General features: G+C 37.4%; 1 protein-coding gene across 9 annotated transcripts in view; it reads right to left on the reverse strand.

Moving 5' to 3' along the window:
- Window positions 1-14640, reverse strand: part of TBCE (tubulin folding cofactor E) — a 68430-nt gene that overhangs the window by 26981 nt on the left and 26809 nt on the right. For all 9 annotated transcript variants that reach the window (XR_002823474.1, XR_002823475.1, XM_023728004.1 and 6 more), the window contains one exon: window positions 2552-2734. Coding sequence is in view for 7 of the 9 variants with exons in the window: in XM_023728004.1 (XP_023583772.1) it covers window positions 2552-2734 (183 nt within the window). In the remaining 2 variants the exon portion in view is untranslated. The remainder of the gene's footprint in view (window positions 1-2551; window positions 2735-14640) is intronic.

Below are 14640 nucleotides of genomic sequence, written 5' to 3' on the forward strand. Positions count from 1 at the left end.
TACAGGACTCGTTGGGACTGGAGGACTCCCCGAGACTATTGCCTTGAGATACTCTTCAAACCTTGAACAGAAACTAACCTGGTACCTAAATAACAAACTGGCTCAAAAAAAAAAAAAAAAGAATATCACCCCTAAGTACTGTGCTCCTTTAAAAAATCATCTATAGAAGACCAAACGGTCAACCATTACTTTAACACAAAGATGAGAATGTAAGGCGGGCAGGGAAACTACATTAATGGAAACGGAACAACCAGAATGGAAATAATGACAACACTCATACATTGTGAAGAATGCAACCAATGTCACTGAACGACCTGTGTAGAAACTGTTGAATGTGAACACAAACTGCTGTGTAAACCTTCACCAAAAATACAATAATTATTTTTTTAAAAAAAGGTAGAGTCATTCACCAGGAAAATTCATGAGTTATATAGTTGTTCATAAACTAGGAGAGAAAACAGGTGTTTTTCTGTTGGCAATTTGTTAATATTCACAGAGCCCACAGGACTCTCTGAAACAGATCAACCAATAAGAAAAAACGTACCTTTTTGGGTAAAAGGTATTTTAAAATTTGCATTTTAGATGGCAAAAATAAAGCAAAGAACTCTAAGGCTATAAAGCATATGGTTCTTGAAATCCAAGTAAATTGGGAGGATAACCAGCAAACCATTAATGATAGCTATCTCTTGGGGGTACCATTAGTTTTGATGTTCATTTTGTTCTTTTAATGTATCATTCTGTATTTTCTAAATTCTCTACGTGAATGTATATTGTTTTGTAATTAAAACATAGTCAACCTGCTGCTTTTTGAAAAAAAATCCTGACTCCTCTGAGACTTTTTTTAATGCTGGCCATCTATGCTAAAAAAGCAAGGTGCCGAGAAAAGAATTTATTCTTTGACTTTGAGAATAAAGAAGTAAAACTCTGTTTCATTGCCACCATCTGTATTTTAAATTTTACATTATTTTAAATCTTAATAACAAAAGAAAATTACTTTGAGCAGAATCATAGTTTAATTCTTTTCTTTTACAGACTGAAAATAAAAACTTGGTATGCCTATGGCCAAGTGTGTCTGCAAATCTGTTCTCCACAGTGGCCACCAGGGGTCACTACTAGGATGCCTCATCCAGGTCAAATCGCAGTATAAACCTTCATGACTTAGAAAGTACTTGTGTAATTGTGACTATTTTTGTGTAAATATTAGCTTCTACTTTCTTTGATTCAGACAGTTCATCTGAATTAGTAAGCCTTTTTGCAGAGAATGACAATGTACAGGGAGTTTCAGAGAAAAGAGAATGTTCTAGCATTGCAGTTTTAAAACGTCCCTCAGACTGCTACATAATAATTTGGGGTACTTAAAAACAAACTTCTGGAGCCCAGGCCCCAAAATTCTGATTTGGTAGGTTTGGGATAGGACTTAAGATGCTGTATGTTTCACAAGCTCCCCAGGTGATGAAGATGCGCACAGCCAGTGATGGGAACTGCTCACTACTAGATGGTACGTGCATTATACACAGCATAGGTAACCATAAAGACTTCTGTTTCCGTTCCTGACTTATCAACCAACTGGAAATGTCACAATGAAATATATGAGGACCAAAATATCAGCCTTAGATACTTACTAATCATTATGTTGCTGTTGTTAGGTACCTTTGAGTCAATTCCAACTCATAGCAACCTTATAGGACAGAGTAGAACTGTCCCAGGCTACAAATCTTTACAGGATAAATAATCAACCATATGAGACCAAACTGTCAACATTTACCCAAAAGCAAAGATGAGAAGGCAAGGAGAGGAAGGGAAGATTTACCCAAAAGCAAAGATGAGAAGGCAAGGAGAGGAAGGGAAGCTAGACCAATGGAAACAGAACAAACAGAATGGAAATAGCGAGAAGAGTGACACATTGTGAAAACTAACCAATGTCAAGGAATAATTTGTATAAAATTTGGTAAATGGGAACCTAATTTGCTGTGTAAACTTTCACCTAAACCACAATAAAATATTTAAAAAAAAAAACAAAAAAACTTTAGAGTAGCACATTGCCAGTCTTTTCTCCCACAGAGTGGCTGTTGGGTTTGAACCTCTGACGTTTCGGTTAGCAGCCCAGTGCCTAAAGACTACACCACCCAAACCAAACCAAACCCATTGCCGTCGAGTCAATTCTGACTCAGCTATCCTATAGGACAGAGTAGAACTGCCCCGTAGGGTTTCTAAGAAGTGGCTGGTAGATTCAAAATATTAGCAGCTGAACTCAACCACTGCACCACCAGACTTCACTGCACCACCAGGGCTTCTCATGACCAGACAGTTTAGTGCAAATATTTATAATAAGCAAATCAACATTTCAATTCCAATCATGAAAACTCCACCAACCCCGTACAAAAATAAGGATTTTAATTTCCTTGAATACTTATCCCTGGGTTCCTCAGATTTCAATTCACTGTGCAGAAAGGATAAACCAGTCTGGGGGTAAATCAGCATCTGACAAATGGTCATGTGAATTTAAATTCTGAACCTTGATGAAATGGTAAAAGTTATCATCTCCACATACCTTTGCTGTTTTATAATAGAGTCAAAACCAACAGTTTCTACAAGTTTATTTCCAATTATAATTTGCTCTTTTCTGTCTTCCTCTGGTCCATCTTCTAACACATAGCGGTTTTTAACTGCAGTAAGAAAGTCTACTCCGAAATTTACCTTGTTGGGACGGATAAAGGATCCCCCTGTTGCGTGCCTGGAAAAGGAAAGGAATGGTACTTAGAAGAAAATATTTTCCTCTAAGAAATCACCAACACATAAATCCAACAGTCTGAAGGTTTTCACAAATTTCTGTATGCTGGAAAAAATCAACAAAATCAGCATAAAAGGGAAAATGATATACTAAAGGAAAATTTATAATCAATATGATTGATCATAAAGTGTTATGAACTTCTGCAAGCATATAAAATCCCAATGGATAAACAGATAAGAAATATGGAATACATAACTCACTAACGATTAAAATAACAAAATGTAACTGGCAAAAAAAGAAAAATCAAAAATCATAAAGATTGCAAAGTTGAGTTTCTCTATAACTCTATAATCATACTCTTAGGAGATTTACCAGAAGGCAACAATTTAAAAATAAGAACAAATTATATTTACCAACATTTCATATAATAGCATTATTTGTAATTGAAGAACTCTAGAAACAATGCCCAGCTGGATAAGAACCATTAAGTAAAACAGACAGATAAGGAATATGATTACAGTCATTTAAAAATTCTAGGAACAATACTTATAAAATTACTTACAAAATAATGTTAAATTTTTAAAAAATGGAACACAAATTACACATGATACAACTACATAGGAACCATATCTACATATGGACAAAGACTGCATAAGGACACAAAGAAATGGAAACACTGTGGGTGACAGGACTATGTACAAAATCTTTTCGTTTTAATGATGACTTGAATCTAAACTAATAGTTTTAAAAGCTTAATACGGGGCTAAAAGAGAGCACATGGGAAGAATTCTACAGAAATATAGACAATTATACCATAATTTATATTGTTTTACAGCAACTTTTAATAATAATCTCTATCAGGATTTATTAAAATATTAATTATCTTGCAATATGTAATGAACATTTTCTCAGGCTTTGCCACAGATTCAAAACAGGTCTTTAGGGTCATTGAATTTCAGCATTCCTTATATCATAGTGATGACGTACTCATTTCAGGGAATTTCACAGTCTAGCTTTGGCTAGACTATGATAAAAGGTCATGGAGAGAAAGAGAGAGAAAGACTGACCCCATTTAGAGGAGACCTAAGGTCCCCCAGCCAACAACCAGTATAACGTCATCCAAGGTCATCTTGGATCATGAAGCCAACACCAATGGGAGCAGAGACAACCTGTCTCCACTAAGCCCTGCCAAATGCCTGACACACAGAATCATGAGCAAGAAAACGGTTGTGTTAAGCCACCAAGTTTTGTGGTGGTTAATCAGGTAGCAAGAGCTAACTGAAATGGATGGGGGTAAAATCACTATTATCACTAGCCTCTAACCAAAATTCAATATTCCTTCAATTATAAATACAGTCCACACACCACAGTACTTTGTAATATACAGAAATCACAAATACTTTCATATCACTTTACAGCTATTACAGATCTGTTACAGATCAAAAAAATAATTTATTTTCACACTACTCCAAAATTTAGTCATTACTAGACCTGTAGGTAGATCTTATTTTTTAATGTTACTTAATAAAGAAACATATATATTACAATGCCATAATTTAAAAAAAATTTTGACTACTGTATCTCAATGGGACTGGTTTCCTTTGTAATACTATGTATTTTATTTTCTGTTTTTAAAATAGTATTTTGTGCCAGCCAAAAAAACAACCAGGGCACAAAATGGGTTATGGACCCCTGGCCTAGAGTGGATTCCACAAAGAAGCAGAATCTGAGCTGGGCCTTGAAGGATAGGTAGAAGCTTGGTGGAAAAGTGGTGGTACTTCTGTCCTACCATAAGCAAGATCCTACATGTAAATACTCACAAAAATAAAGTAGCACAGCAGAAGCAGTACTACCGAAAGGATAGGCATCAAATAAAATACTTATAGAACCATAATGTTTTAATAAAACAATATGGTTTTAACAAAAGGTGCTTTTTCTGAAGAATATTACAAAGATCATTTCTAGGTTATCTCCTTTAATTTTCTATTATGATAGCACACAAACAGATCTTGTGTTTACTGACAACTAAATGTTATTAATGTTAAAACACTTTGGTTGAACAAGGCTGAAATAAATCCCAAAGTATGTTGTTAGATGTTGGAAAAATAATTCCAAACAATTCAGAACAGTAGTTTATATATCAATATATCTAAATGTGTACAAATGAGTTTTCTAAGAGACTTTATCTTCACTGTTTCTAGAGTCTCGCATGTATGAAATAGGTTTAATACTATTGGTTTTCCTTAGAGGAGTAACATGCAGGGGGTAGATTGAGAGATAGGAAAATCTATTTTTCTATTATTATGTGATTCAAATGAAAAAAAAAAAGTATAAGACCTCAAGTTAAAAAACAAGTACATGTACTATATAAGGATGATAAATGAGAAAATAACAATTCAAAACACAGACACCATGATTTTCATTATTGTCCTAAATTTATACTTTTTAAGATGGTGGTAATGAACAATTCAAGAAAAGATCTTTACTACCATTTAATTTGCTTGCAAGCAGATAGAAGGAGAGTTAGGAATGGTGTTAGGTAGTTGCAAAGCAGATGCTTATAGATCAAAGGCTAAGTAACATCAAAGATTAATCTCCTCTGGAACACTCCTGGCATGTTTCACAGAAAATAATGAAACATGCTAGCTGAAATGGGTGCCCATCAACAACAACAAATTTCCAAAAGATAAACTGTAATAATTTACACAGACTCCACTAGGATTTCAGATTAATAACAAGTTGCATCTAAATATTGAAAATGTGAACACTGCCTAAAGAGACAAAATACTGGCCAGGGGACAAGGAGGGAGGGAGGAAGGTCCAAAATGTTTCTCTTGCAAGCCTTCAGCTTGCTCAAGTCCTTCCTCCTTCTGTCCTCCAATTACAGATGTTGCCAGCAAGATCAACATCCTGACCATGGTCCTTACAGAAACTTGAGGGTCTGATGAAGCCCAGTTATCAAGATTTAATCTTCAGCAACAAAAAGACAAACAATCCAATTGAAAAATGAGCAAAGGACATGAACAGACACTTCTCCAAAGAAGACATTCAGGCAGCTAACAAACACATGAAGAAATGCTCGTGATCATTAGCCATTAGAGAGATATAAATTAAAATTACCATGAGATACCATCTCACCCCCAACATTGATGGCATTAATTAAAAAAACAGAAAACAACAAATGCTGGCGAGGTTGCGGGGAGCGTGGAACTCCTATACACAGCTGGCAGGGATGTAAAATGGAACAACCACTATGGAAAATGATGCCTTTTCCTTTTAAAAAAAAAAAAAAAAAAGCGTGGTGCTTTTTTTATGCTGCGTCCTTAAAAAGCTAAAAACAGAAATACCATATGATCAAGCAATCCCACTCCTAGGTGTATACCCTAGAGAAATAAGAAACGTGACACGAACAGACATACGTACACCCATGTTCACTGTAGCATTATTCACAATAGCAGAAAGATGGAAACATACACACAATGGAATACGACACAACGATAAAGAACAACGATGAATCTGTGAAACATTTCACAACATGGATGAATTTGGAGGACATTATACCAAATGAAATAAGCCAATCACAAAATGACAAATAACGTATACAACCACTATTATTAAAACACAAAAAAAAGTGCCAGAAGAAAGGAAATAATAAGAATTAGAGCAGAATTAAATGAAATAGAGAGCAGAAAAACAATCAAAAGAGTTAACAGGACCAAAAGCTGTTTCTTTGAAAACATCAACGAAATCGATAAACCACTGGCCAAATTGACAAAAGATAAACAGAAGTGGAAGCAAATAACCTGTATAAGAAATGTGAAGGGTGATATCACAACACTCAACTGAAATTAAAAGAATCATAACAGAATACTATGAAAAACTGTACTCTAACAAATCTGAAAACCTAGAGGAAATGGACAAATTTCTAGAAACTCACTACCTACTTAAACGAACACAAACGGAGGTAGAACAACTAACTAAACCTATAACAAAAGAAGAGATTGAAACCGTAACTTAAAAACTCCCAACAAAAAAGAACCCTGGCCCAGACAGTTTCACTGGAGAATTCTACCAACTTTCAGAACAGTTAACACCACTACTCCTAAAGGTATGTCAGAACATAGAAAAGGACGGAATACTCCCAAACTCATTCTATGAAGCCAGCATAACCCTGATATCAGAACCAGGTAAAGACATCACAAGAAAAGAAAATTACAGACCAATATCCTTCATGAACACTGACGTAAAAATCCTCAACAAAATTCTAGCCAACAGAATTCAGCAACATATCAAAAAAATAATCCACCATGATCAAGTGGGATTTATACCAGGTATGCAGGGATGGTTCGACATTAGAAAAACAATCAATGTAATCTATCAAATTAGTAAAATAAAAGACAAGAACCACATGATCTTATCAATTGATGAAGAAAAGGCATTTGACAAAGTCCAACACCCATTCATGATAAAAACTCTCAGCAACACAGGAACAGAAGAGAAATTCCTCAACATAATCAAGGGTATTTATACAAAGCCAACAGCCAACATCATCCTAAATGGAGAGAGTTTGAAAGCTTTCCCCTTGAGAATGGGAACCAGACGAGGATGTCCTTTATCACCACTCTTATTCAACATTGTGCTGGCGGTCCTAGCTAGAGCAATTGGGCTGGAAAAAGAAATAAAGGGCATCCAAATAGGTAGGGAAGAAGTCAAAGTATCTCCATCTGCAGATGATTTGATCTTATACAAAGAAAACCCCAAAGAATCCACAAGAAAACTACGGGAACTAATAAAAGATTACAGCAAAGTATCAGGATACAAGATAAACACAGAAAAATCACTTGGATTCCTCTACACCAACAAAGAATTTCGAAGAGGAAATTACCAAATTAATACCATTTACAATACCCCCAAGAAGATAAAATACTTAGGAATAAATCTAACCAGAGACATAAAAGACCTATACAATGAAAACTACAAAACGCTACTGCAAGAAACCAACAGAGACCTGCATAAGTGGAAAAACATACCTTGCTCATGGATAGGAAGACGCAACATTGGAAAATGTCAATTCTACCCAAAGCAATCGACAGACACAATGCAATCCCTATCCAAACTCCACCAGCATTTTTGATGAGATTGAGAAACAAATCACCAACTTCATATGGAAAGAGAAGAGGCCCCGAATAAATAAAGCATTACTCAAGAAGAAGAACAGAAGTGGGAGGTCTCACACTACCTGGTTTTAGAACCTATTACACCACCACAGTAGTCAGACAGCCTGCTACTGGTACAACAACAGATACATATACCAATGGAACAGAATTGAAAATCTGGACATAAATTCATCCACCTATGAGCAGCTGATATTTGACAAAGGCCCAAAGTCCATTAACTGGGGAAAAGACAGTCTCTTTTAACAAATGGTGCTGGCGTAATTGGATACCCACCTGCAAAAAACTGAAACAAGACCCATACCTCACACCATGCACAAAAAGTAACTCAAAATGGATCAAAGACCTAAATATAAAATCTACAACAATAAAGATCATGGAAGAAAAAATAGGGACAATGCTAGGAGCCCTAACACATGGCATAAACAGAATACAAACCATAAATAACAGTGCGCAAACACCAGAAGAGAAACTAGATAAATGGGAGCTCCTAAAGATCAAAACACTTATGCTCATCAAAAGACTTCACCAAAAGAGCCAAAAGACAACCTACAGACTGAGAAAAAATTTTTGGCTACAACGAATCTGATCAGCATCTAATCTCTAAAACCTACAAGATACTGCAAAACTTCAACGACAAAAAGACAAAAAATGGGCCAAGGACATGAACAGGCACTTGGTCAAAGAAGACATTCAGGTGGCCAACAGACACATGGAGAAATGCTCACAATCATTAGCCATTAGAGAAATGAAAATCAAAACTACAATTAGATACCATCTCACCCCAACAAGGCTAGCATTAATCCAAAAAACACAAAATAATAAATGCTGGAGAGGTTGTGGAGAGACTGGAACACTTACACACTGTTGGTGGGAATGTAAAATGGAACAACCACTTTGGAAATCGATTTGGTGCTTCCTTAAAAAACTAGAAATACCATATGATCCAGCAATCCCGCTCCTTGGAATATATCCTAGAGAAATAAGAGCCGTCACACAAATAGATATATGCACACCCATGTTCACTGCAGCACTGTTCACGATAGCAAAAAGATGGAAACAACCTAGGTGCCCATCAACAGACGAATGGATAAATAAATTATTGAATATCCATACAGCAGAATACTATACAACGATAAAGAACAACAATGAATCCGTGAAACATAACATGGAGGAATCTGGAAGGCATTATGCTGAGTGAATTTAGTCAGTCACAAAAGGACAAATATTGTATAAGACCACTAGTATAAGAATTCAAGAAACGGTTTAAACACAGAAGAAAACGTTCTTTGATGGTTACAAGGGTGGGGAGGGAGGGAGACGGGTATTCACTAACTAGACAGTAGACAAGAATTATCTTAGGTGAAGGGAAGGACAGCACACATGACAGGGGAAGTCAGCATGACTGGACTAAACCAAAGCTAACAACCTAGGTGGCCATCAATGGACGAATGGGTAAACAAATTATGGTACATTCACACAATGGAATACTACGCAACAATAAAGAATAATTACGAAGCCATGAAACGTAACATGGAAGAATCTGGAAGGCATTATGACTGAGACTGAAGAAACCCCAGAAAGCACGGCCTCTAGACTTTCTGTCAACCCAGAACTAAAACCATTCCCGAGGCCAACTCTCCAAAGATTAGACTGGACTATGGGACATAAAATGATACTCATGAAGAGTATGCTTCTTAGCTCAAGTAGGTACATGAGACTAAATGGGCAGCTCCTGTCTGGAGGTGAGATGAGAAGGTAGAGAGGGTCAGGAGCTGGTTGAATGGCTTGTTGTACTTTAAGTGAAATTACAATTCAAATTAGTCTCTCATACAAAAATTTATACATACATTGTTAGATGACCCTAATTGTTTTCCCTATACTGTGACAGCACACTCCTCTCCTTTCCACCCGATTTCCCGTGTCCATAGAAAAAACATTCTTTGATGGTTACCAGGGAAGGGAGAGAGGCGGAGGGAAGATAAATTACTAAATAGACAGAAAACATGTGGTAATATCAGTGAAAGTAAAGGCAATACACAATAAGTGGGAAATCAGCACAACATGACAAAAGCAAAGGAAGACACTGAGAGGAACACAAGAACAAAGGGCAACTACAGCAATTACTATAACGCAATTACTACAACAGTATTAAGAAACAATAATTTACAAAGGGATACACAGGTAGATAGGTATGCTAAAGAGGCATGGGGGGATGCAAGGAAGCGCACCTACCTGCAGATACAGGTTAGGGTGTGGACAGCTCTACATACATATTTGTAGATGTTGCATGTATACTAATATAGACAATAGAACATACAAGGGGCACAGTCAAGGAAACTTCTTATGCACAACCAAATACCTCTGGGGGCAAAGATACCAGGCTTGAAGGCTAAGGATCATATACTTGGGGGATATCTACATCAATTGGCATGACACAGTGCATAAAAACAATGTTCTACATCCTACTTTGGTGAGTAGCACCTGGGGTTTTAAAAGATTACAAGCAGCCATCTAAGATACAACTAGTGATCTCTTTCTGTCCAGAATAAAGTGAAGAAAACCAGACTCAAAGGAGTAATTAGTCCAAAGGACTAACATACCACTGCACAACAGCCTAAACGACCTCAACACCAGAAGAACTAGACAGTGCTCAGCTACCACTACCATCGACTCTGACTGGAATCACCATAGAGGATCTTCGACAGACCAGGAGGAAAATGTAAAACAAAACAAATTCATAAAAAGAAAGACCAGACTTACTGGCCTGAAAGAGACTGAAGGAACCCGAGACTATGGCCCTAAAACACCCCTCTGACTTGGAACTGCAGCCATTCCTGGAAACCACCTTCCAACCAAGCAATAAACAGGACTATAAAATAAACAATAACACCCGAAAAGAACGCGCTCCACAGAACAAACAATTACAGGAGACCAAAAGGGCAACATTTGCTCAAAAGCTAAGATGAGAAGGCAGGAAGGGGTAGGAAACCCAGACGAAAGGAAATGGGAAACCCAGGGCAGAAATGGAGAAAGTGTGACACAGTGTGGGGGTTGCAACCAATGTCACGGAACACTTGTGTACAATTTATTAAATGGGAAACTAATTTGCTCTGTATGCGTTCACCTAAAACACAATAAAATATTTAAAAGACAGAAAAAAAAAAAGGTCACTGTATCAGGGAGGAGCCAGGGAAGGGATAAGCTGGAGAAAAAAAAAAAAGATTCAATCTGCCCTATCTCCCCAGAAGGGTTGCCAGATAAAACTCAAGATGCCCATCCTACTTTGGTAAGTGGCATCTGGGGTCTTAAAGGCTTGCATGCGGCCATCTAACATTCATCAATTGGTCCCAACCACCTGGAGTAAAGGAGAATGAAGAACACTAAAGACAAAACGAAAGTATTAGCCCAAGAGACAAAAGGGCCACATAAACCAGAGACTTCATCAGCTTGAGACCAGAAGAACTAGATGGTGCCCGGCTACCACCAATGACCACCCTGACAGGGAACACAACAGAGAGTCCTGGATGGAGCAGGAGAAGGGTGGGGTGCAGAACTCAAATTGTAGTAAGAAGACCAGACTTAATGGTCTGACTGAGACTGGAAGAACCCCAGAAAGCATGGCCCCTGGATTCTCTATCAGCCCAGAACTAAAACATTTTCCAAGGCCAACTCTTCAGACAGGGATTGGACTGGACTGTGGGACATGAAGTGATACTCGTGAGGGACATAAAGTGATACTTGTGTGCCTCTTAGCTCAAGTAGATAAAAGAGACTAAACCGGCAGCTTCTGTCCAGAGGTGAGATGGGAAGGCAGAATGGGTTAGGAGCTTGTTGAACGAACATGGGGAATCAGGGGTAGAAAGGAGGAGTGTGCTGTCACAGTATGGGGAGAGCAATTAGGGTCACATAACAATGTACGTATAAATTTTTGCATGGGAGACTACCTTGAAAGGTAAACTTCATTTAAACTACATCAGTTAAAAAAAATTCAAGATGCCCAGTAAAATCTGAACTACAGATAAACGACAAATAATTTTTTAGTATAAATATATCCCAAATATTGCATGGAACACACTTATACTAAAAATTACCTGTTGTTTATCTGAAATTCAAATTTCGCTATGCACTCTGTATTTTTGTTTGCTATATCTGACAACCCTATTCAAAGATAAAGGGTCCCTAACAGATCCCAAAGTCTCATGGTTGCTTCTTTCTTGTTGGGGCTTTGGATACTGAATGTTGAGCAAGGTTGGCTCTCTGGGTTAAAAAACAGAAACAAAAAACGTTGTATTGAATCAATTCCAAGTCATGGCAATCCCACTTGTTTCAGAGTAGAACTGCACTCCATAGAGTTTTAAATGGCTATAATCTCATGGAAGTAGATCACAAGGACTTTCTTCTGTGGTGCTGCTGTGGTGGATGGCTTCAAATTACCAACCTTTTGGTTAATAGCCAAGCACAAACCATTTGCTCTCTGGGTAGTTTCTAATAAATGTTGATCTTGACACTCTGTGACAAGCATGTTTACAGTCCTTTCAGTAAGCTTGCATAAATAACCATTTATCATGAAGAAGGAATATTCACTTTCATTCAATGTACACTGCTATAATATCTAAAGAACTGACTCTTGTGAACTTATTTTCCCATCGGAAAAACCATACAGTAGATAAGCATCGTTTTGTCGACTGCTTTGAGTGACACAATTTTAATTTTACCCTGACTTCTAAAAACGAACTAGGTCTATCTTCTCCTTTTTGAGGAGAAATTTTCCCTGTCTGCATGCTGTCATTAGTGATTTTTAAATAATTCTTCTAATAAACTGGATGGTGCCCAGCTATCATTACTGAACACTTGGATCAAAGATTCTATACAAGAATTCTGATCAAAAGAGGGAAAATGCAAAACAGAATTTCAATTAGCAGCAACAAAAATAAAATAATAAAAAAAAAGTCTTCTAATATTTTACACCACACCATGAGAATATTTTATACTGATCAAATAATGTTCAACCAAGAACCTCAAGCTTCACAACAATCTTATAACACACACGATGCGTAAATCAAGGGACTTCCATTTTCTGAAGTCATTCAGTATTGTTGACCCAGTCTAAAACAGCTCATCCTTTCTGACGCTGAGCATTAATTAAGTTAGATTCAACTCAGTGGGCTGAAGAAAAGTCACATACTAAGATTTAAGGGTCACCAAAAAAGAAGAATCATTTCATTGTTTAGAAACAGAACCTTTGAAATAAAAACTGAGAAGAGTGGAATTATGACTCACAGTGGGTCATTATGACCCAGTAGCCCTGGTGGCTTAGTGGTTAAGAGTTAGGCTGCTAACCAAAAGGTCAGCAGTTTGAATCCACCAGCCGCTCCTTAGAAACTCTGTGTGGCAGTTCTACGGTCCTATACAGTTGCAATGAGTCAGAATTGACTTGACAGCAATAGGTTTGGTTTTTATGGTTATAGGTCATAATTGCACCCACTCAGTTTTTATTTGTTTGCAAACAGAACCTTTGAGTAGGTCATTAATTCTTCTCTTCTGGTGAGCTGTGAATCTTACTATGAGACTTTTCTTCAGCCCACTGAGTTGAATCTAACTTCATTAATGCTCAGCGTCACAAAGGGTGAGCTGTTTCAGACTGGGTCAACAATACTGAATGACTTCACAAAATGGAAGCCCCTTGATTTGCTCATTGTGTGTGTTGTAAGATTGTTGTGAAGCGTTTTGAGGTTCTTGGATGAACACTATTCGATAAGTATAAAATACGGTGGCACAGTGATTTTGCATTTGGCTACTAACCAAAAGGTCGGGGGTTCAAATTCACCAGCTGCTCCTTAGAAACCCTATGGGTTGGTTCTACTCTGTCCTATAGGGTCACTATGAGTTGGAATTGACTCAAAAGCAATGGGTTCGGGTTTTTTGATTTATTTACAGTATATGCAGCCCTGGTGGCACAGTGGTTAAGAGACTGGCTGCTAGCCAAAAGGCTGGCAGTTTGAAACCACCAGCTGCTCCTTGGAAACCCTATGGGGCATTTCTACTCTGTCCTATAGGATCGCTATGAGTTGGAACCGATTCGACAGCAACAGGTTATTTACAGTATGGAGCCCTGATGGCATAGTGGTTAAGAGCTCGACTGCTAACCAAAAAGCCGACAGTTCAAACCCACCAGCCACTCCTTGGAAACCCTATGGGGCAGTTCTACTCTGTCCTATATGGTCAATATGAGTCGGAATCAACTCAACGGTAATGGGTATTTACAGTACATCCTTTACTTTAGATTAGAAGAATAAAACTGGAAATCACTCTGCTGTCATGGGACAAGGAAGAGAGAATTTCAAGGTTAATTACTTTAACTGAACCTCTTAATTCACCAAAAGACAGAAGGTAGAGAACAGAACAGCTGGGAAAGATAAGGCTGATTCATAACCATAAATTTTGGATAAACCTGTAAACTACTATTATTTGACAGTGTCATAAATTATCAGTTAAGGGTAATAATAGCTCAAGAGATTGCCATATTTACTTAAGATTACATAGGAGAAAAGAAGAGATAAGATAGAAACTAAAGAATGATACTAAATTATTCAAACTCAGGTTCACAGGGAAACCTTAAGAGGCGACCAGGCCCACTCCCTAATTCTCTTCTGGCAGTGTCTAACCAGCTATTCCAGGGGGAAAAAAAATCTACTGTTTCTAGACACCTACAATGAAAGCAAGTCGACAGTC

The sequence above is a fragment of the Trichechus manatus genome, unplaced genomic scaffold (genome assembly GCF_000243295.1).
Source record: "Trichechus manatus latirostris isolate Lorelei unplaced genomic scaffold, TriManLat1.0 scaffold00021, whole genome shotgun sequence".
NCBI lineage: Eukaryota > Metazoa > Chordata > Mammalia > Sirenia > Trichechidae > Trichechus > Trichechus manatus.